This window comes from Brienomyrus brachyistius, unplaced genomic scaffold (genome assembly GCF_023856365.1).
Source record: "Brienomyrus brachyistius isolate T26 unplaced genomic scaffold, BBRACH_0.4 scaffold34, whole genome shotgun sequence".
In the NCBI taxonomy this organism is placed as follows: domain Eukaryota; kingdom Metazoa; phylum Chordata; class Actinopteri; order Osteoglossiformes; family Mormyridae; genus Brienomyrus; species Brienomyrus brachyistius.
In genome coordinates this window covers 1692560-1717661 of record NW_026042309.1, presented here as the reverse complement: position 1 = coordinate 1717661, position 25102 = coordinate 1692560, and the positions used below count along the sequence as shown (strand labels likewise).

General features: G+C 43.1%; 2 protein-coding genes across 19 annotated transcripts in view; one reads left to right on the top strand and one right to left on the bottom strand.

Moving 5' to 3' along the window:
• Nucleotides 1-25102, bottom strand: part of LOC125721546 (interferon-induced protein 44-like) — a 183762-nt gene that overhangs the window by 34756 nt on the left and 123904 nt on the right. The gene's annotated exons all lie outside the window — the stretch shown is intronic.
• LOC125721544 (NLR family CARD domain-containing protein 3-like) overlaps nt 15956-25102 on the top strand; it is a 38253-nt gene continuing 29106 nt past the window's right edge. For 2 of the 5 annotated variants that reach the window (XM_048997486.1, XM_048997490.1), the window contains exons 1-4: nt 15956-16058; nt 20398-20504; nt 21034-21147; nt 22479-22592. In XM_048997486.1, coding sequence (XP_048853443.1) covers nt 20443-20504; nt 21034-21147; nt 22479-22592 — 290 coding nt within the window. In that variant the 5' untranslated portion in view covers nt 15956-16058; nt 20398-20442. Of the gene's footprint in view, nt 16059-20397; nt 20505-21033; nt 21148-21869; nt 21950-22478; nt 22593-25102 lie in introns of those variants that run through there. The other 3 variants (XM_048997488.1, XM_048997487.1, XM_048997489.1) reach the window with 3 other exon arrangements.

Here is a 25102-nt window from a genome sequence, read left to right as displayed (position 1 = left end):
AGCCTTCAAATAGTCGTCGTTGGTTATCCAAGTCTCAGGAGCACTTTGAACAAAATGAGTCTGGAACTGACAACACGTTAAAAAACTTCTTTGAATTCACAAAGTCATGTAACTGCATGGGGCAGCATGGTGGAGCAGTGGTTAGCACTGCTGCCTCACACCTCTGGGACCCGGGGTTGAGTCTCCGCCTGGGTCACATGTGTGCGGAGTTTGCATGTTCTCCCCATGTCATTGTGGGGTTTCCTCCGGGTACTCCGGTTTCCCCCCACAGTCCAAAAACATGCTGAGGCTAATTGGACTTGCTAAACTGCCCGTAGGTGTGTGTGTGAGAGTGAATGGTGTGTGAGTGTGCCCTGCGATGGATTGGCCCCCCATCCTGGGTTGTTCCCTGCCTCGTGCCCATTGATTCCGGGGTAGGCTCCAGACCCCCCACGACCCAGTAGGATAAGCAGTTTGGAAAATGTATGGATGGATGTAACTGCATTTCATTGATCTGGGTGAAATTAACTGTTATTCATTTTGGTGGATCTTCAGATGCTTGTTTCTGAAGCGCTGAAACCATAAACTTTTTCCTCTATGACATAAATATCTCTGTTAAAGAATGACAGTGTAATCAACTCGTCACTAAAGTACCAGAGACAGACACAGAGCTTTGTTAGGGCACTTCTTGCTGCTTGTGAATGAAGTGAAAACAGTATTTTCAGCAGATGCAGCTCATTTGCTGGAGCAATGATTGGCAGGCAAAACAAGAACCGCAATTGCAGGTAGACCTGAAGGCCATATATGCAGAGATGCCAAGCCTTTTTGTTCACAGTTGGTAAGCTTGAAGTTAGAATATCGAAACAAGAATATTTTGTATGCATATATCAGCTTGGCCATGAAGCGAGCTTGATGCAATGCACCAGGTTTGGTAATATGAACATGGGGAGGCACAGCACCCAGAAACACAATGGCTAGTTCAGGTCGTTCTCTGTAGTCATGACAGGGTTATGCAGTCTGCAGCTGAGAAACGTGTGACTTCTGCTCGGAAGTCGGGCACTGCTGCAGCTACTTGTGAGTCGCCAATTCCTGCCTTGTAGTCATTGTGAACTGAACTAGGCCAAAATGACTTGCAACGTTTTAACAGTCCAATTAATGGACCACTTGTTGGACCCATAACTCCTACAAATACTTCGTCTAGCATTAGTTAGTGAATGTGATGACGGTAAGCCAAATACAGCAGGTCTGAATTAATCTTGCCTTCAAACGACACACAGGCACTATTTTTTCGCCCAGTATTGCTCGCTGTGGTATCAAGACTGAGTGCTTTTATACGATCCTTAATTCCCCATGACTCAACCTCTTCCAGCATTGCATTAGCCATTGCTTCACCAGTGCTAGTGCTGTTTGGCAATGCAAAGAAGTCGATCAACTCCAGACCCAGACACAGTGATTGGAAGGTGGTCCACTGTTTGCCTTCAGTTCACTTGCTCTGAGAAAATTATGCTTTTGCATGCATGTTAAATGGAAGAGTGGTTGATATTTATATCGTCGACTTTCTGCCCAGAAGCATGAACAGCAGTGGAGAGTGTGTGCACTGCACTGCGAAAACTTGTTTTGGTGCAGCCAAGTGATTCTACAACATCAGCAGTCAGTAAGTTCCTTCCTCTCTTTCAGCTTATTTTGTTTTCTACAGCCGCACATCCAAACACTCTTTATGTTGAATCAGAAGATTCAGAGTGACTTGAGGAGAGCGCAATACAATATGGTTCAACAAATCTAGTTCTGCTTTCTGTTTTTCTTCCCACTTACAGCGTTTATCCGGTTAATGAACAGTTCTGCATTTTTATTTAATAAAACTAAAGCGACTGTTGGTGGTAAAGCATTCTGCTACAGGGACCCTATACTGTGGAATGGCTTACCAGCCTATGTTCGGGATGCTGAATCGGTCTGTCTTTAAATCTCGACTGAAGACCTATTACTTTAGTTTAGCTTACCCACAAGTTAACACTTAACACCGTAATTATGGCTTCTGATGCTGCTGTATGTGCCATTTTTACCTACCGTGCTTGTTCATTAATGTATCAGTGCACTCTGACACCTGCACTCTCTGCCTTCCTTCCCACATGTCTGGAGGGTGCCTGAGGGGGCACCTTCTGAGCTGCCATCAGGATCTACAGAAGGGTGCCATCACAGAAGTGACCTGCGATCTATGACGATGTCGGTGCAGCTTCCATCCTGCCACCTGACACACGCCTATGTGGAGGACTGTCTCACTGATGGACTTTAACTAGGACCGGATCACAGTTTACACCTTGCTCTCAGCAAACAATCCGGCTACTTCTCTACCTTCGTCCAGTAATGTTAGCATGCCCAGGGGGGTGGGGCTGCCAGGTGACCTTGGACCCCCCAGAGGTTTTTTTCTCCCCACTTGGGAGTTTTTGGTTCCTCTCCTCCACTGTCATCTGACTTTCTCTTTCATTTTTCCATTTTCACTGTTTCTGTGTTCTGTCGTTATCTCTGTTAAGGATGTTCCACAACACACTCCTGTAAAGCGCATTGGGGCAACTTTGTTGTAAAAAGTGCTATATAAAAATAAATTAAATTGAATTGAATTGAATTGAATTTACCAATGAAATGTTACATGAGTTTGGACATATCACACGGCCATAATAGAAAATTACAATCTTTAGACAACATTCACACAAACCACAGATGCTAATGGATTAAACTTCAGAGAGTATACATTCTGATTCTATAATGCAGAAACTGACCAAAAATATTCAGTCACATGAGGAGAGCGCAATACTTTGGTTCATCAAATCTAATTCCACTTTCTGTTTTTCTTCCCACTTACAGCGTTTATCCGGTTAATGATCAGTTCTGCTTTTTTCTTTACCAACGATGCATCCAGGCCTGCCATGACACCCTTTCGGCCTTGTTCACGTTGTGCAAGCAGAAAGGCTTTGTCTTCTTCAGCAGTAATTAATGACAATGCATCTGGTGAGCAATGTCAAATAAATCACAGAATGTCTCTGTGAAGCCTTCTTCTGCTGTCTGCGATTCAGTCCGACGTCCTTGGTTATTCTTTAGCCTTTTTCCATTTATAAGGGCCACCCTAGTGCATAATATAATCATAAATAGGGCTGTCCAAAATGAAGGTGTATATTATGTGACGACAGAAAAATGCTAACTGTTTTATTAAATATTCTATCATTTATTACATTGTGTTGCAAATCACAGTTAGTGGTAGTACATTTAAGCTATTTTATACATTTGAATGATACACTAGACAAATAAAAGTTAACAAGGCATAAGGTTATCCTTGTAATCATTTTACATAAACTATGCTTTGAACCTACAGAAAATGTGCTATATCCTGATATGTATCAACGAGATATGAAATGACCTAAAATGTCACATGAGTTTGGACATATCACACAGCCATAAAAGAAAATTACAATCTTTAGACAACATACACAGAAAACACAGATGCTAATTAGATAAATTGCAGAGAGTATAAATTTTGATTGTATAATGCAGAAATTCTAAGCCTGAAATCTGCGCTTAATTCATTGCAATGAAATGGTGCAGGAAAATGACTGTACCTTCTACAACGATCTCCCCTTTGCAGCTGTCATTCTGGATCACTGGAAAATGAAGAGTCCTCTTCTATCTTTGCATTTTTCTTGGCTTTCTCATAACTTTCTACGTACAAAAATATGCAGAGAAAAACAAATACAATCAGTGAATGAAATACAAAAACTTTTTTGGAGCTGAGTGGGTGATATGCCTCAATATAATGGTGCTGTATACTAACAAATTAGTGTTAACAAATGGTCAAGGTTAATTCACTGACACAAAAACTTACCTGTTGAATAGGCGATTTCACCTGCATAACACTGCCAGGAAATGTCAGGTTTTGCATGATTGGTTACAGCTTTTCCTATTTTGTCTGGCGAAACAAATGTTGGCCACGGACACTTTTTCTCCCCCTTCATCCAGTGTTTGCTCACCACTGCTACTTCTTCCCGCTCAGGAAATTCCACCACATAAAATTCTGCAATCTACATGATTAGAAAAAGTGAAATCTAACTGCAACAGCATATTAAACTATCCATCCATCCATCCATTTTCCAAACCGCTTATCCTACTGGGTCACGGGGGGTCCGGAGCCTATCCCGGAAGCAATGGGCACGAGGCAGGGAACAACCCAGGATGGGGGGCCAGCCCATCACAGGGCACACTCACACACCAGTCACTCTCACATGCATTCCTACGGGCAATTTAGCAACTCCAATTAGCCTCAGCATGTTTTCGGACTGTGGGGGGAAACCGGAGTACCCGGAGGAAACCCCACAACGACATGGGGAGAACATGCAAACTCCACACACATGTAACCCAGGCGGAGACTCAAACCCGGGTCCCAGCAGTGTGAGGCAACAATGCTAACCACTGCACCACCATGCCTCCCCATGAGGCAACAGTGCTAACCACTGCACCACCATGCCACCCCATGCTGTGATTTATTTTCAATAAATGGTAAAAATGCTGACCCTACGCGATTTATTGTAAGAGCTTACACTTCCACACAGCTTTCTGGACAAAAATCCATTGCGACATACATTGTTTTTACAAAATACAATGCATATTTATTCATTAACAAGCTGTGCCTGCATTTTTCTATTATATGTGTGGAATTAGTTTCAGCTGAGACTCATAATAGAGGGTGGTAGGCTACTCGTGATATGAATTAGTTTCAGCTGAGAATCATAATAGAGGGTGGTAGGCTACTCGTGATATGAATTAGTTTCAGCTGAGACTCATAATAAAGGGTGGTAGGCTACTCGTGATGTGAATTAGTTTCAGCTGAGACTCATAATAGAGAGTGGTAGGCTACTCGTGACATGAATTAGTTTCAGCTGAGAATCATAATAGAGGGTGGTAGGCTACTCGTGATATGAATTAGTTTCAGCTGAGACTCATAATAAAGGGTGGTAGGCTACTCGTGATGTGAATTAGTTTCAGCTGAGACTCATAATAGAGGGTGGTAGGCTACTCGTGATATGAATTAGTTTCAGCTGAGAATCATAATAGAGGGTGGTAGGCTACTCGTGATATGAATTAGTTTCAGCTGAGACTCATAATAAAGGGTGGTAGGCTACTCGTGATGTGAATTAGTTTCAGCTGAGACTCATAATAGAGGGTGGTAGGCTACTCGTGATATGAATTAGTTTCAGCTGAGAATCATAATAGAGGGTGGTAGGCTACTCGTGATATGAATTAGTTTCAGCTGAGACTCATAATAAAGGGTGGTAGGCTACTCGTGATATGAATTAGTTTCAGCTGAGACTCATAATAAAGGGTGGTAGGCTACTCGTGATGTGAATTAGTTTCAGCTGAGACTCATAATAGAGGGTGGTAGGCTACTCGTGATATGAATTAGTTTCAGCTGAGAATCATAATAGAGGGTGGTAGGCTACTCGTGATATGAATTAGTTTCAGCTGAGACTCATAATAAAGGGTGGTAGGCTACTCGTGATATGAATTAGTTTCAGCTGAGACTCATAATAGAGGGTGGTAGGCTACTCGTGATATGAATTAGTTTCAGCTGAGAATCATAATAGAGGGTGGTAGGCTACTCGTGATATGAATTAGTTTCAGCTGAGAATCATAATAGAGGGTGGTAGGCTACTCGTGATATGAATTAGTTTCAGCTGAGAATCATAATAGAGGGTGGTAGGCTACTCGTGATATGAATTAGTTTCAGCTGAGAATCATAATAGAGGGTGGTAGGCTACTCGTGATGTGAATTAGTTTCAGCTGAGACTCATAATAGATGGTGGTAGGCTACTCGTGATGTGAATTAGTTTCAGCTGAGACTCATAATAGAGGGTGGTAGGCTACTCGTGATATGAATTTGTTTCAGCTGAGACTCATAATAGAGGGTGGTAGGCTACTCGTGATATGAATTAATTTCAGCTGAGACTCATAATAGAGGGTGGTAGGCTACTCGTGATATGAATTAGTTTCAGCTGAGACTCATAATATATGGTGGTAGGCTACTCGTGATATGAATTAGTTTCAGCTGAGACTCATAATAGAGGGTGGTAGGCTACTCGTGATATGAATTAGTTTCAGCTGAGACTCATAATAGAGGGTGGTAGGCTACTCGTGATATGAATTAGTTTCAGCTGAGACTCATAATAGATGGTGGTAGGCTACTCGTGATATGAATTAGTTTCAGCTGAGACTCATAATATATGGTGGTAGGCTACTCGTGATATGAATTAGTTTCAGCTGAGACTCATAATAGAGGGTGGTAGGCTACTCGTGATATGAATTAGTTTCAGCTAAGACTCATAATATATGGTGGTAGGCTACTCAAGATATGAATTAGTTTCAGCTGAGACTCATAATAGAGGGTGGTAGGCTACTCGTGATATGAATTAGTTTCAGCTGAGACGCATAATAGAGGGTGGTAGGCTACTCGTGATATGAATTAGTTTCAGCTGAGAATCAAAATAGAGGATGGTAGGCTACTCGTGATATGAATTAGTTTCAGCTGAGACTCATAATAGAGGGTGGTAGGTTACTCGTGATATAAATTAGTTTCAGCCAAATCATCTAACAATGAACTGTGTTACTCTGTGAGGGGGTGTTGCATCTTGGCTATTTGTGCCCTTGAGAGGTAAAGTGGGCTATCCCACATTTTTGACCCCTACCCCCTTTTTATTGAATATTTTCAGTTGGATAAGTTGTTATTATCTAAGTCATATCTCTGTGCTGCCTATGATATATATCAATTGTAGGGTATAGGCACACTGATTTTTAGACAAAAATTCAACTTTGGAGCTCATTTTCTCAAAACCTTGTTTTTGTGGGATAGCCCACTTTACCTCTCAAGGGCACATTTAGCAGGCTAGGTGTTGAGCTTTGATTATACCTTCTGCATCCATGAGTATAACGCTACACTGCAAGGGCATCAACTTCACAAGCACTGGGAAAGCTGTTATCCAACTGTTAGCTTCTGTACTGTTTTAAAAATAAGAAAACCTTATGAAAGTATAAACCAAAAAAGAATGACTATGTTTTACATCTTCTCTGAGGTCTTCAATGGAAAACAATCAGTTGTTAATCACAAGCAGCTGCTTGTTAGGAAATTCACTACGCAAATATCACAAGCAGCGCAGTTACAGAAATCTTTGATCCTGTTCTCACCGAGCAGCCACACGCCACTTTCTTGCTTTCCACACTTTTAATGCCTTAATGTTAACGTTTTAACATTGTCAGAATGAACGAACAAACGAATGAATCGATGTCTATGGAATATAATCATTTATACTACGGGACCGTTGAATGCTTTAATCTGATTGGCTGACGAACGTTCTGAGGTGTGCAATTATTTTCCGATAACCGCACGGCGAACGTAGTTCCAGGTAGCTCTCTTGACCGCATTACAGTTCAATATCACTTCGCATAGTTAACTGTAATAACGGAAATTAGCATACAGTACCAATATAGCACACAGGACTAACAAAAACAACAACATGACAGACGATTTTCCGAAAGTAAATTTTAATATTTACGGTGAATATGAAACTTTCAAGAACTGGGCTGCAGAAGTATTAGTTAGCCTAGTTTATACTACGGGACCGTTGAATGCTTGAATCTGATTGGCTGACGAACGTTCTGAGGTGTGCAATTATTTTCAGATAAACGCACGGCGAACGTAGTTCCAGGTAGCTCTCTTGACCGCATTACAGTTCCATATCACTTCGCATAGTTAACTGTAATAACGGAAATTAGCATACAGTACCTATACAGCACACAGGACTAACAAAAACAACAACATGACAGACGATTTTCCGAAAGTAAATTTTAATATTCACGGTGAATATGAAACTTTCAACAACTGGGCTGCAGCAGTATTAGTTAGCCTAGTGTACCAACTTAAAGGCTACACATGACATTTCTCACTAGCGAGGTAATAACAGCGCTGCATCTTAAAGCAGACTTACAGTTTAGAGACGGTGCTTCAGAACACTGTTGAGGGACACACAGAGGTAGCCTAATGCATACAAGCTCTCTCTCTGTTTCTCTTTCTCTGTGTCTGTCTCTCTCGCTCTCTTTCTAATAACTTCATTATTAACTGCATTAGTCTGCTATCAACGGCTCAAACCTCCATTGTCAGCTTTAAAATGACGTTTTGGAACTAGCAAAAGAGTCGTTGGATGAGATGCGGAAGAAATAATCCTACTCACAATAGCGATTTAAGTAGAAAAACCGGAGGAATCCCTTGAAATATATCATCTGATCGATGTCTTGAGGTGTGGCAACCGTAGTATAAGCGGCCCGTCGTCAATTATTCCTTACATAGTCTTTCCTTTGCAGGTGCTTAAAATGGTTAGCGTTGTGATTTATTGTGCTATGTAATTTTCTCATAGTGTTAAATAGAATGCAAAGTCTTCATATATTATAGACCATACATTTTCCAAATCCAAGTTCTCTGAAGTGGGTGAATCTGAATACAAAAGAAAGTCAAATGGGAAAGTCAAATGGTAACAAACCTTCACATTATCCAAGACATACGGTAAAGATTAAAAACAAATCAAATAAAAATGAAACTAGTCTGTTTCAGATGATTTTCTCAGTCGAGTCAGTCAGAAACTATCAACATGGAAATGAATGACTCATTGGCCAAACGCACCCTGATCTTATAACCAAACTATTTCTTTTGTGCAAAAAGCGCCATCTAGCGGTCATTATGTGTCAGTGACAGTGTCCTTATAAAAAGACTTACAGCTAGTGCCCTTATGACCGCCTAGCCGCACTATAAGTAGGTAAAACCAACACGGCGCTTCTAGCGTTAACTGTTTATTTGTGTTACCATTTGTGAGGAGTCTGCAGTAGATTGAGTTTCGGTGGGTTGTCGGATGGACAGGGTTGTGATAGGGTCACTTTTATGACTGCATGAAGTGCTCGTTTACCATGGTCCACAAAATGACAGGTAATTTATTCAATAGTGACACTTCAAATGTGGCATTTATTATGAGTGCGCAGGCTTCATCATGCACAGGCTTTTCAGACAGGTGCTCAAACAGGGGGGAATGGCCGATGGGTACTTTTTGCCGCTGAAAATATTCGTGATCGCGTGTTGGGGGATATGGGCAGGATTCAGTGTAGTGTAGCACCAGGGAGATCCGCGCATCCCAGCATGCCTTGCGAGCACTCGTGTATGTAGCTCTGTGTCTGTGTAATTGTAAATAGCCCTTGTATTGTTCTTGTTATGGTCAGTTGTTTTCCTGAACGTGGCATGTATGTTTACCCATAACCAACATGTCTTGTGTGTGCCCTGTCCAGTCCTCACATGTTCCTAGCTTGTAGAACTCTCCCATCATGAGTGCACCTTACAGTTTGCCGTCTGACTGTAGAAATTGATTATATTGACATTGAATTACTGTAAATATTTGCTTATCCTTTGATTAATGATTGACACATTGACATATTGTCATTGAATCACTGTAAATACTGTACATGGTTAACATATGATTAATATGATTAACATAAGAACTACTCCTACATTTGTACTACCGTGTAAGATATTGCGGACGGCCTACTGTGACTGCTTCATAACTACAGGTCTTTGTGCACCAGTTGGGGCAGCTTCGAATCCCTTCATCCCCCTCCTTACTCTGCTGTTCGTCTCTCCAAAGTCTGATCTCTCTTCAGGGTCTGTGGAACCAACCGCAGGCAGCTCTCATGAGGCAAAGACACTTAGTATTTAAAATAATCTCTTCTTGCTTAAGGCCTAAGACATAACATATCATTGAACTATATCTACTATGAAAGTTACTGAAGGAACATGTAACAAATAACACAAGTGAAATACTGATGTCAACAAACATGACTTTCACCTCAAGTAGCAACTATATTTGTTAATGATTTGTACTTCAGTGGTAACGGTGTTACTACTAAGTATCTGTGTCCCCTCAAGCAAAGTGTGATCTCAGTTTCTTTAATTTGTGATTATGAGTTTATCATACTACCTATTCAATTATTTAATTATCATAAACAGGTGTCACAATATTATAAAATGTTGTATTCACATCATTTCCTCGCAATAGTCCTCTTTGGAATAATAGATATTTTTACGGAGGACTGAAATTATATTCAATAATCATTGGATAGAAAGGGATAGCTGGCCTATTTTTCATTTAATGGATCATAATTATGATTTGTTATATCACAGTCAATTTGTTCTAAAATAGGGGGCGGCATGGTGGTGCAGTGGTTAGCACTGTTGCCTCACACACATGTGTGCAGAGTTTGCATGTTCTCCCCATGTCGTCGTGGGGTTTCCTCCGGGTACTCCGGTTTCCCCCCACAGTCCAAAAACATGCTGAGGCTAATTGGACTTGCTAAATTGCCCATAGGAGTGGGTGTGTGAGTGCATGGTGTGTGAGTGTGCCCTGCAATGGGCTGGCCCCCCATCCTGGGTTGTTCCCTGCCTCGTGCCCATTGCTTCCGGGATAGGCCCCGGACCCACCGCGACCCAGTAGGATAAGCGGTTTGAAAAATGGATCTTCTAAAATATAACATTACTTGTTCAGTTAAAAGATTTTTTCCCCTCCCCCCTCTGCGGAGGACTGCTTTATTTCTATTAATTTATTTAGTTTTATTTCCTCAGGAGAGGGAGAGAGAGGGAAAGAAGGAAGAAAACGGAAAAGAGGGGAGATAGAGATAGAGGGAGAAAAAAGAGAAAAAAAACACAGATAATCTGCTTTAATACCTGCTGATGAGAGAAAACAACAACCAACATCTGTACGAATCACAATGAACAGAAGCAACAGCAGAACAAGACAGTGTGTGTCTGTGACAACCTGTATGTGTCTGTGAGAACCTGTGTGTACACCTGTGTGTGTCTGTGAGAACCTGTTTGTACTCCTGAGTGTGAACCCGGACCCCAGACATCCAGAGGCCCCCCAGGGCATGGGAGCCCCCAGAGGACCACCGCAGGGAGAATAGCAGCCCCTCACCCAGAAAAGGGCAGAGGAGAGCTCCGGAGGGAGGCCATCCGGCAGCCACAGTGCAGGAGCCCCAGGGGGCCGTGGCGAGGAGCCCGCAGGCTCTGCCGGCGGCCGGCCCCACCAAGGCAGACCGGGCCCCGGGCCCAGAGATCCAAGGGCCCCCCCACCCCCCAGCAAGGGCCCGACAGAGCCAGGAGGGCCGGACTCCGCCAGGCAACCGCCGAGGGCGAGCCAGCACCCACCCGAGCATCCAGCCCCGGACATCGAGAACCACCAACGCACCAGCGGCTGGGGGCCCCATCCACCGGCAGGGAGTGTGGCGGGGGGGAATGGAGCCCGAGATGTTCTCAGGTGGAGTCTAGGACCCAACCTGACACGTGTGTATAGACAAACAGGCACACACATATACAAGCATACGTTCCCACATAAACAAATATTCACACATTCACCAAACACAGAGACACACAGAAATGAACGCTGTACACATACTCTCACTCCCCATATATACTCTATATGGACCCCTATTTTTCCTCTGGCGAGGAGACCAGAAGATCACCCCGGACTCGCAGTAGCCGAGAAGCCCACCAGCCCAGACCCCGACCAGACGGCCAGCTCTTCCTCTCAGCCCCCAGCCCCAAATGGCGAACAGGGAACGGGGGTGTGAAAAGACCCCATGCCCCCCTTCGCCCGCTCAGATGTGGTGTTGGTGTGTGTTGTTCTAAAGTGCTTTTAAAACAGGTGAAGGGCATGGCACTAACCACCCCCTGCCGACCAACCTCTCCCCAGAGCCCTCAATGTCTATGTGTGATTAAAATTGAGATGTGGGCCCTGGCACCAGAGGTAAGGCTGAATGAACAGACCGCCCTCTGGATGCCATTCTGTGTGCCCATCCCCAACGCCCTAAATGTATGTGTCATGAGAGAGTAAGTAATGAGAGTGTCTACGTTGTAGTGTATGAATGAGGTACAGGTGGTCGCGAGGGGACAGAGGAGGAATACCTACCCTGCATCCCAGCAACGCACCTACACCTCAAAGCCCTACATGTGTGGTGGTGTGATGGAGCGGGAGGAGGGAAGCATTTAGGGATGGGGAGGAAAGGAATGGGGGGGGGCAAAATACCTCCCCCCCCGGAGCCAGCTCCCCCGCTGACCCCCATGGGCACCCCCATTCCCTGAAATCCACCCAGGGCGGGGGGCCCAGGCCCATCCAGACTGTGGCCCAAGGCAGCGGCACCACCGGGCCCCACAGAGCCCAAGGCGCCCCACCGGGCCCCCCGGGACCCAGGGCAGCTCACCAGAACCCACCACAGAGGAAAAACTACCCCCGCCCCAACAGTCTGTTAACTCCCATACTGCATAAGACAAAAGACATCCAGGTTGAGTCCATCCTCCTCCTCTATTGGATTCCCCCCCCCCCCCCGCAAAGTGGATACCCCAAAAGCAGGGACCCCCTGCGGACAGATGCCCCCGTGCATGCACCAACCCACACCCCAGCAACACACCCACCAGGACCCAAGCCCCCCCAGCCCAGCCGGAACCCCGGCCCGGAGGCAGAGCTCCCCCAGAACCCCAAGCCCGCCCCGGATCTACCCAGGAGCAGCACGGCCGCCAGGCCAGTAACCTACGTCCGCCGGCACAGGCTCCCCCAGCAGCGCCGCCTGCAGCCGCCAGAAGGACCCCACCCAAGAGCCACCAAAGCCCCATCCAGGCCAGGACCGCAGTCCCAGCGCCGAACCCCCCAGCAACCCACCCCCAGGGAACCCCCAGACGCCCCGAGCCAATATGCCCCCCCCATGCCAATGACACCGACCAAAGCAGGACAAAACCCTGACCCCCCACCCCCACTAGGTGATGGAGCTGATCAAAGGAGCCCAGAGAGATTGATCTAGTGTGGCGGCAGAAGCTGTATCAAGACTAATATGGTTCAACAAACTGTCTCTATATTGGTTGATATTAAGGTTATTTTTATTCTTCCAGTTCATAAGGACAGTCTTCTTAGCAATGCATAAGGCGGTGAAAGCCATGTGGGTTGTGTTAAAATCTGTAGTGACACCATCTAGGTCGCCCAACAAGCAGACTGAAGGGGATGCTGGAATGGTACATCTCAGACACTTTGATAAGTCTTCACTGATCCTGAGCCAGAACATCTGAGTAGGTGGACAGAACCAAAAAGCGTGGATGTAACTGTCAGGTGTATCGCCTTGACAGTGTGAACAGTTGTTAGAAGACGTAAAACCCATCCTGAACATCCGATGCCCTGTATAGTCACTCTACGCAGGATTTTGTGTTGTATTAACTGTAAACTGGGATTTCTAATCAGTTTAAAGGTTTTTAAACATATCTTGGACCAGAAATTGTGGTCCCAGCTGACTGATAGATCTGCCTCCCATTTTCCAATAGGAAGGAATATTGATTCATCCATTTCAGAAAGTGCCCTGTATATTTTAGACAGTAATTTGGGGGTTTTCAGATTAAGGAATTCTGCCACACTTGGTGGTATTTGTAATTTGATTTGATTAAACCCTAATTTCTTTTTTACTATAGATTTAACTTGTTGATATTCTAAAAATCTATTCTTGTTAATCCCATATTGTTTCACTAATATGTCAAAGGGAATAAAGTCTATTCCTTCAAATATATGTTCCAAGTATTTAATACCTTTACAACTCCAATCTGGGAAGTTTATCATATTATTATTTAGTAGTACATCAGGGTTGTTCCAGATGGGAGTACGTTTGCATGGGATTAATGAAGATTCAGCTGTCAGAGAAGAGCTGATACTGATGCTTTTGAAGCATTCGTGTCGTTTAATGTTTGAGCTAATGAATGGTAGATCCGAAATCTTTATATTATTGCATAGTGCTTGTTCTACGTCTAGCCAAGGCTCATCTAAGAGGGTATGTTTTAACCATCCTGAGATGTTTTGGAGCCTGTTGGCTAAGAAATAGTGGTGAAAGTTAGGCAGATCTAGTCCTCCTTTGTCCTTAGTCCTTTGCAGTGTTTTTAAGCTAATACGTGGGAGTTTATCTTTCCAGAGGAATTTAGAGATGGCGGAGTCCAGAGATCTAAACCAGTCAGGTGGTGGTTTGCTCGGGATCATTGCAAATAAATAATTAATTCTTGGCAAAACCATCATTTTCCTTGAGGCGACCCGTCCCACATGATATGGGTAGGGACTTCCACCTAACCAGATCATCCTCTACTTTCTTTAAAAGTGGGATATGGTTTAGTTTAGTTAAATCTGCCAGCCTAGGTGAAATGTTAATACCTACATATTTAATATCTTCAAAGTGGGAGAATTATTCTGGAAGGAGCAATTAATTGGAGAACTGTAGATTTTAACCAATTTATCGAATAATCTGAGACCCTTGAGAAAGAGTTTATTAATGTAATTACCTCATAGAGAGTGCTTTGTTACCTGCCTGGTGCCCCTCTTGAGACAGAAACTGGAGGATGTTTGGTAATTCGTCCTGACATATGCTATTGGGGAACTATATAATATTTTTAACCAGTTCATGAAAGAGTTTCCGAAACCAAATTTGCGTAAAGCTGTAAATAAAAAATTCCAGTTAACTCTATCGAATGGCTTTTTCTGCATCTAGAGACAATATTGTAATTTGAAGGTTTTTATTGCATGAATAGTCTATCAGGTTAAGTAATCTTCGTGTATTTGTTGATGAGTGCCTGCCTTTTATGCAACCAGTTTGGTCAGGATGAATTATGATGATGAATTATGAATTATGAGAAATATCTTCTCTATTCTTTTTGAGACGTTAATAAGGAATATTGGACGATAGCTGGCAGGCAATGTAGGGTCTTTGCCTGGTTTTAGCAAGAGACTAATGTTAGCAGAATTCATATTTGGTGGTAGCCTATCATTTTCCTTGGTTTCCTACAACATTCTTTATAGAATTCTGCTGGAAATCCATCTGGACCTGGCGCCTTTTTATTGGGCATACCGTTCAGGGCTTCCTGGAGTTCACCTGGAGTCAGCGGAGAGTCCAGTGCCATCACTTGATTGTCTGATAATTTCAGAATGGTTATACTATCAAGAAACTGATCAATTTCGCCTTTAGATGGGTTTATCTGTGGTGGAAACACGGAGCACGACGTCGATGACGGACCTGGGGATACGTACTCTGACGGACTTAAATACACAGGACTGAATGAAACAACAAGAAACATCTGATAACGTCGGGGTTCATATGAGGTTAACGAGGGGGGCGTGGCACACAGGAGGATCGTACGAGCCGAGCGTGACAATACAGATAAATTATATTAATCTAATCAGAAAGTCTAAAAATGAAAAACATCTGAATACTGTATCCTGATTTGATGCGTTTTTACCTGATGTATAGACATAGTGCTAAAATGTTCTGTCATATGTGGTATTGAGATGGTATCTTTTACTTTGTAATAACTGTCTGAATTTTTGTTTGTTCATGTTTTGTTTAATGTTCTGTCTGTAAAATATATTACCTGTTCTTGTTGAACAGGTTTATTACCGTCCCACATGATATGGGTAGGGATATCCATCTAACCAGATCATCCTCAAAATATATTACCTGTTCTTGTTGAGCATTGGAAATAAAAAAAAGTGTGATTCAAGTGTTTAGTTTGACTTTTACTTCGTTAAACCAGTTAATATATTTTGATGATATTATAAAATTACACAGTTTTGTCTTTGACCCCCCCCCAGATAGCTTTGATCCCCCCATTTCTAAAATCTAAGTTTCTCAAATCGCCACTGTTAATAATTTAAGTGTTACTGCAGTAACGCTTTTTACATGCACGATCATCCTGAATGTGTGTTATAACCGAATTACGGTTATTGTTACTAATTATTAAGTCATATAGATAATATCCCCCCGAAATCCTATGATGTGCCGCTGAGTCCGTGTCCATTTTTTGCATGAAACGGAGCTGATCATTTCCTGCCTGTAAACGAAAGTGAAATTAAGTGTCGGGATTTTAAAAGCAGCGTCGCTATTTTATCAAGAAACATTTTATCAAGATTCTGGAATAATGTAAAGATATTCTATGTTTCAAGGTAAAATGAAATTAATAATAATAAAATTGATATGTTTAACACAGCCTACATATATAGCGGAATTTAAAAAATTCAATATAATTAAACATTAAATATACGTCCGTACAGCACAGTAGGTTACTGTACGTGTATCAGAAGAGTTTTCGAATTAACATCAATAATATTTAATTACTTACGCTCAGCCATGAGTTCACCTAATATACTGTGCTGCGTAAACATGGACCTAATAGGCTGTAATGTTTTGAAGCTATATTAAGTTTTTCTTTTATTAAGTGTTGGGGATTAATGCCAGTGTGCCGAAACATCCAGGTTAAACTCAATGCTTAACATTTTATTAAATCAAAGGTTTTACCACGGATCTGTTCTGTGTTCTCCAATCTGAAATGTGCTGATTAATTGTAGTTATACTTTGTAGTCGTATTTAAACTGTTTAATGCAAATAGTACGCACGTCTGATTTTAATAATCGGCAAAGAATAAGTCAAACGCAACCCACAGCGCAGCTGAATTACAGAAGGTAGTGTGTATATATATATATATATATATATATATATATATATATATATATGTATATATATACACACACACACATACACGTGCACACAGGGTTAATTGTGTTGTGTGTGTGTGTGTGTATAAGTATGAGCTCTTTATTATCAGTCCCGAAAAGGGCGCAGCAGAGTCAGCGAGCAGGAATGAATCACACACGGAGGGGGGGAGTGGGGGAGGTGACACATTTAACACCTGTTAATAAACACACGCTGTGATTTTAGAGACACAAACTTTTTGAGCAACGTTTCCTCTTTTCACCTGGGAGAAGCAAGGTAATTAAGCGTCCATTTCTCCAGAGAACGACAAGACAAGACAGGTGTTCTAACTCTTTCTGTGAGAAGTTATTCTTGAAAAACAAGTTATATAAGTGACCAATGAAAAACATGTTTGTGCAGTTCAACCATGGCACAATAATATTATGGGTGAATCGTGAACGACGTATTTGAATCTCGGGATGATTAGTCCATACACGATCAGAATCAATCCGTACACCAATCACCCCATATGTATGTCTACTGGGGGGGTGCAGGGGTTGGGGGCACTCCGCCAAACCGTAAGTAGTGGAGCCAAACAATCACAACAAATCATTAACAGTAATAAGCTAGAAAGAGATCTCTCAATGGAGGAGATTGATGATTTTATATCGTCCAAAGCGTCTAGGGATTTTACAATACCATTGATACGAGCCAAAATCCGGTCCAGCACAGAATCGGCACCGCCCACGATAGAATGGGAGTCATCGTCTGCCTGACCAGCGGATACTTGTCGAGCCGATTTATTGTTTTTTTGTTCTTGTCAGTGTGAGAACGAGTTGAGGAAAAAATAGGAAAATCTTTGTGACTTCGACATGGTTAAAGTATATTCGGAACTGTTGTAACAGCGATTTGGACTTGTCATACTTTTAGGTCCCTTGAAAATCAGAATCAGAATCGGGTTTATTGGCCAAGTATGTGAGCGAACACATACAAGGAATTAGATTCCGGTCGATGGTCTCTCAAGCATAACAGTGTAAAAACAACAACAATCTACAATATGAATATGTATTATGGATTTATATTTATAAATATAAAGGTAAATGTTAAAAAATGTATAAAAGTGTTATTTGTACTTATAATATGTTTATACTATTTATAAATGTAAATATATTTATGGATACATTCATATATACATACACACACATATACACATAAAGTGTGTAAATGAACAATACGATATAGTAAGCAATGTAAATCTTATATACAGAAAATACAAAGATTACAGAAATATATCCCACAGACTGTACATAGAGTGCAGTTGCAGTGCTGTAGGTGTTTAGCAGTGTGACAGATCAGCTGTTTAGGAAGGAGATGGAGAGGGGAGAGAAGCTGTTCCTGTGTCGGGTGTCCTGGTCTGCAGGCTTCTATATCGTCTGCCAGAGGGCAGCAGCTCAGAAAGTCTGTGTCCAGGCTGTGTGGGATCTGTGATGATTTTCCTGCCATTTTCCTGGATCTTGAGAGAGACAGGTCCTGGATGGAGGGCAGGGGGGCACCGATGATCTTTCTGCTGTCTGTACGGTCCGCTGCAGTCTCTTCCTGTCCTGTTTGGTGGCTGCTCCATACCAGACTGTGATGGAGGGCAGGGGGGCACCGATGATCTTTCTGCTGTCCGTACGGTCCGCTGCAGTCTCTTCCTGTCCTGTTTGGTGGCTGCTCCATACCAGACTGTGATGGAGGGCAGGGGGGCACCGATGATCTTTCTGCTGTCCGTACGGTCCACTGCAGTCTCTTCCTGTCCTGTTTGGTGGCTGCTCCATAAAGGACTGTGATGGAGGAGCAGAGGACAGACTCAGTGACTGCAGTGTAGAACTGGATCAGCAGCTCCTGTGGAAGACTGTACTTCCTCAGTTGTCTCAGGAAGTACATCCTCTGCTGGGCCTTTTTGAGGATGGAGGAGATGTTGGTCTCCCACTTCAGGTTCTGGGAGATGGTGGTACCCAGGAACTTGAAGAACTCCACAGTAGACACCGGGCTGTCTGATATGGTGAGGGGGAGCAGTGATGATGGACGTCTCCTGAAGTCCACTGTCATCTCTACAGTCTTGTGCATGTTCAGCTCCAGGTTGTGCTGACTGCACCAGAGTACCAGCCGCTCCACTTCCTGCCGGTTGCAGACTCATCACCATCCTGAATGAGTCCAATGATGGTGTCGTCTGCAAACTTCAGGAGTTTTACAGCTGAGTTCCTGGAGGTGCAGTCATTGGTGTAGAGGGAGAAGCGCAGTGGGGAGAGGACACATCCTTCAGGGGCACCAATACTGAGGGACTGTGTTTCAGAAGTGACCCCCCAGCCCTACTTGCTGCTTCCTGTCTGTCAGGAAGCTGGTGATCCACTGGCAGGTAGCTGGTGACACGCTGAGCTGGGAGAGTTTGGAGGAGAGGAGATTAGGCACAATGGTGTCGAAAGCCGAACTAAAGTCCACAAACAGGATCCTGGCATAAGTTCCTGGACGGTCGGGATGTTGCAGGATATAATGCAGCCCCATATTCACTGCATCATCCACCGACCTGTTTGCCCGGTAGGCAAACTGCAGGGGGTCCAGCTGGTGTCCTGTAATGTCCTTCAGATGGGCTAAATCCCAGCGTTCAAAGGATTTCATGACCACAGATGTCAAGGCGACAGGTCTGTAGTCATTCAGTCCTGTGAAGGTGGGTTTCTTGGGGACGGGATAATGGTGGAGCGTTTGAAACAGGAGGGAACTTCACACAGCTCCAGGGATCTATTGAAGATGCGGGTGAAGATGGGAGCCAGCTGATCAGCACAGGTTCTGAGGCAGGAGGGGGAGACACCGTCTGGTCTGGGGGCTTCTTGGATTTCTGTTTCTGGAACAGCCGGCTCACATCCGCTTTGTGTATTCTGAGTTCCGGGGGGGGGAGGGTAGGGGGGTGATAGCTGTGATGGAGGTCATTGTTTTTGTACTGTACTGTGTAGATGTACTTTGTTTAAGTACATCTACCCTCCCCTGGTCTGCTGGAATATCACTGCTGTATACATCCACCCACTGCAGTCACCGATCCGCCTGTCGACCTCCCGCTCCATCCTTCCCTCACTCGTGAACAAGACCTTGAGATACTTAAACTCCTCCACTTGGGGAAGTACCTCCTCCGCGACCCAGAGAGCACTCTACCCTTTTCCGGCTGAGGACCATGGTCTCGGATTTGGAGGTGCTGATTCTCATCCCAGTCGCTTCACACTCGGCTGCGAACTGCTCCAGTGAGAGCTGAAGGTCACGGTCCGATGAGCCCAACAGAACCACATCATCTACAAAAAGCAGAGACCCAATCCTGAGGTCACCAAACCGGACACCCTCAACAACCTGGTTGAGCCTAGAAATCCCATCCATAAAAGTCTAGTGACCCGCATCCGGGGGAGGGAGAACGTGAATCCATGTTTTTACTCATCATAAGAGGTCTAATGCCCGCAGTTCGTCTGGTTCCTCACCCAGGACCTGCTTGCCTTGGGTGACCCTACCAGGGGCATAAAGCCCCGGGCAGCTTAGCTCCTGGGATCACTGGAACACGCAAACCCCTCCACCACCATAAGGTGTCGGCTCCAAGAGAGGATGTTTATACATAAATTTATAAAAAAATGTGGCATTGAAATTTTGCACTAAACCTCTTTACTATGTGTAATGCTACACATGGAACATAACAGAATGGAATCTCTGAGTACAATTCATCAGTTTGATGTAAAAATGCTGAGTACTCGATATTGTGTATTTATCTATGTATCTACTTACCCTTCATGTTCACAGAGGCCCCAGCAGGAATCATCTGGTTCCGCATGGATCAGCATAGAAATGGATGGATCTGCTTCTGAAATGCGCCACCCTGTGGAGTGTAACAGAAAGAGCCCTGAGAGGTAACAGTGTTACAGCCCACTAGCATGCATGTCTCTCTGGGTCTATAGTCAGGCCATAACATAAAAGTAAACTGGGCTCCTAGCTAGGGCTGGTCAGTGGGCAGCACTTTAATATGTGTAGCTTCATAAAAAGACCTCGCCATCTTCTGTCTTCACCGTCTTCTTCCACAATCAGCCAGTTCTTTTATACTATAGGCGAGTAACAGACCATCCCTCCTATACAAAATGGCCACATAACAAAACTAAACTAACAAACAAAAACATATATAAACAGGTAAAAAGGAACATCAGTCAAGTCTAGTTATGGAGGTTTTTAACGATCATACTAAAAGTTTCATATAATATCTAAATTTTAGATGAGACAATTTCCTTAACAGCTGACTGTAAATAAGTCTGTTTACATGAAGAGCTTCACAGCATATCAAAGTACATGAAGGCAGAACAGAAGGCTAAACAGCAGTGTGATGCCGTCCCCATTGTATGAATTATATTTATACCATGAGGGTTTGTTTCCTCTCTCTGTCCATAGTGTCCTGATGGTGAGAGCAGACTCCCCTGTACCCAGCTGTGTTTCCATGAAGAGTGACTGGTCAATGGAGCAACCACTCCACTTCAGAGAGGGACCTTTTCCTACAGATCAAAGGTAAATGTGCATTTAAACAAACACTGTTAATGACAATCAGACTCTCAGTCAAATGGCACAGAGACACATACAAGCTATGAGGAAATAACATATTTATAATGAATGCACCAATTTTTACCTTTAACAGATTCCATCACCTTGAGAATTTAAACAAAAGTTTTGTCTGTATTCTATATAAATAAAATCTGAGGTAAATGGATGAGGATTACTGTAAAACCTGACTTTCTGCAAGCTGGGATTGGAAGTTATTCAATTGAAAAGTGGATTTTAAATTTCAGTCCACAGCACAGAGCTGGAAAAAAACTGGTTTGCCTGTTTTTCCCTGCATGTCCATTAAAGAATGACTCCACAATAGATTGTCGTCTCGTGAGACGGATGTTTCTGTTTTGATAACAAATAATTTCACTCCCATGAATTCATTAGATCAGACTCAGACGAAGGCTTCAGTTTAACATGTTTAATCGAACTGTGTGGCTTAAACAATAAACTACTATCATCAGACAAAAAAAAAGAGAAAGACTATTGGTTTCTTTGCCAAAGGTGACGTTTAAATACTTGCTGATTCAGATCATAATTAATGTGACACTGTAGTGGTTCTCATCCCCTGAGAATAAAATAAGATGACCGGTGGCTGAAGGTGCCCCAAGATAGCGCCCCCTGGAGCCTCGGCTGGGTTATGGACCGGGCCAGTGGGGTCAGTGCCCTGGGGCCTCAGGACATTAGAAGCCGTGAGTGGCAACATTTATAGTGCAAGTCATGAAATGCGCCCCCCTGTGGGGTGTAAGAGAAAGAGCCCTGAGAGGTAACAGTGTTACAGCCCACTAGCATGCATGTCTCTCTGGGTCTATAGTCAGGCCAGAACATAAAAGTAAACTGGGCTCCTAGCCAGGGCTGGTCAGTGGGCAGCACTTTAATATGTGTAGCTTAATAAAAAGACCTCGCCATCTTCTGTCTTCACCGTATTCTTCCACAATCAGCCAGTTCTTTTATACTAGAGGTGAGTAACAAACCATGCCTCCTATACAAAATGGCCACATGACAAAACTAAACAAACAAACAAAAACATATATAAACAGGTAAAAAGGAACATCAGTCAAGTCTAGTTGTGGAGGTTTTTAACAGTGATGCTAAAAGTTTCATATAATATCTAAATTTTAGATGAGACAATTTCCTTAACAGCCGACTGTAAATAAGTCTGTTTACATCAAGAGCTTCACAGCATATCAAAGTACATGAAGGCAGAGCAGAAGGATAAACAGCAGTGTGATGTCGTCCCCATTGTATGAATTATATTTATACCATGAGGGTTTGTTTCCTCTCTCTGTCCACAGTGTCCTGATGGTGAGAGCAGACTCCCCTGTACCCAGCTGTGTTTCCATGAAGAGTGACTGGTCAATGGAGCAACCACTCCACTTCAGAGAGGGACCTTTTCCTACAGATCAAAGGTAAATGTGCATTTAAACAAACACTGTTAATGACAATCAGACTCTCAGTCAAATGGCACAGAGACACATACAAGCTATGAGGAAATAACATATTTATAATGAATGCACCAATTTTTACCTTTAACAGATTCCATCACCTTGAGAATTTAAACAAAAGTTTTGTCTGTATTCTATATAAATAAAATCTGAGGTAAATGGATGAGGATTACTGTAAAACCTGACTTTCTGCAAGCTGGGATTGGAAGTTATTCAATTGAAAAGTGGATTTTAAATTTCAGTCCACAGCACAGAGCTGGAAAAAAACTGGTTTGCCTGTTTTTCCCTGCATGTCCATTAAAGAATGACTCCACAATAGATTGTCGTCTCGTGAGACGGATGTTTCTGTTTTGATAACAAATAATTTCACTCCCATGAATTCATTAGATCAGACTCAGACGAAGGCTTCAGTTTAACATGTTTAATCAAACTGTGTGGCTTAAACAATAAACTACTATCATCAGACAAAAAAAAAGAGAAAGACTATTGGTTTCTTTGCCAAAGGTGACGTTTAAATACTTGCTGATTCAGATCATAATTAATGTGACACTGTAGTGGTTCTCATCCCCTGAGAATAAAATAAGATGACCGGTGGCTGAAGGTGCCCCAAGATAGCGCCCCCTGGAGCCTCGGCTGGGTTATGGACCGGGCCAGTGGGGCCAGTGCCCTGGGGCCTCAGGACATTAGAAGCCGTGAGTGGCAACATTTATAGTGCAAGTCATGAAATGCGCCCCCCTGTGGGGTGTAAGAGAAAGAGCCCTGAGAGGTAACAGTGTTACAGCCCACTAGCATGCATGTCTCTCTGGGTCTATAGTCAGACCATAGGGCACTTGGCAGACGCCAGCCACCTGGGGCACTTGGCAGGTTTTTCAAAAGTCTTGCTGGATGTGTTGAATAGCAGCACATCCAAATCCTCAGACCTGCTCAGAGCAGGTTTGTTCTGCGTAAACAAGGATTAGCTCACAGACTTAATCAGTGTCCGTGTGTGGAAATGGGTTCAGTCATGGCCTCGCCATTCATATACGTGAAATCAACAAATACATACATACACACACAAACTCATACATACAAACATATATATATATATATATATATATATATATATATATATGAATGAAATGTCATGTTTGTACTTCACTTTAACTTGTTCCCATGTCCTGCATGATTGTGCTTCTATTTGATCTGTAATTATGACAATAAAAGAATGATGAAACACTGGAACCATAATACTACATTTAAGTGATAAATACAATAACTAAAAACTACTTACACATTTAATTTGTTGGACACTTTTTGCCAGCCGTCTTTTCTGGTTTGGGTCGCTTTTGATGTGTTTCCTTTAGTATATATTAAATCTTTGAATTCATCATACTCCTCTGTAGCATTCCCCTCGGATTGATGGCCGAAAGACTTGACTGATGGTTCACGATTTATTTCAAATAAATTAATTACCAATAAAAAACGTAGCCAACGTAAGAGCTTGTGCCTTTACCAGGGGGGGGGGGGCTTAAACCATTTACAAAATATCATAAAGCAAAAGACAAACACGTTCTCCGCTTAGCTTAGCTTAACGATGTTCTGGTAACTGAAAAAAACGGAAGTCCCTCAAAAAAAGGGGTCCCACTAAATAAAACTACATAAGCATAAATGAATGTATACAAATGAATACAGAATACAAACGTATATTAAAAAATATGCAATACGCAACTCAATATGTTTTGTAACATTAATTAGTCTCATGTGAAACCTTGGGGTTATTTACACCCCCACCAAAATTACGTGTGTTCCAAGCAATACCTGTCATGCCCGGCTCGTCCGCTCCTCCTGTGTGCCACGCCCCCTGATTACCCACGTGTTTTCTCCCAATTGTACCCAGCTGTGTCTAGTTAATTTGCTCAGTCCTGTGTATTTCAGTCCGTGTCTTACCTGAGTCCATTGTCTGTCATTGATGTTAGTCAGTGTCCGATGTCTCCTTTCCCGATTCCTGTGAATAAATCCCCATTTACCCCGAGTACTGCCTGCCTTGCCTACTTCCTGCCCGCTCAATCCGCACGATCGCCACTCGCTGCCGTACCGATCGTGACAATACCCACAAACACAAATAATTTTCAAATCTGTATCATTTGGAAAATAAAGCATAAACATCAGTGAAATGTACTTAAGTAGCTTCTAATAACAAGACTAACCTCTGCACTGGACGTTCTAGCACTGACAGCTTACCAAGGCGTTCCCCTTTCTCGCTAAGTCTCTTATCTCCTATACATATTTTACCCTTTCTTACCAGTCCATCTTCATCAGTGACAGTCTCTAAAATCCGTCCCAGTTTCCATTCACATCTGGGTAACCAGTCATCCACAAGCATCACTGTATCTCCCGCTTGTACATTTCTCTTCGGTGTGTGCCAACGCTGTCTTGCAATAATAATGTGGAGATGCTCCCTTTCCAGTGACTCCAAAATTGTTCCGCCAGATACT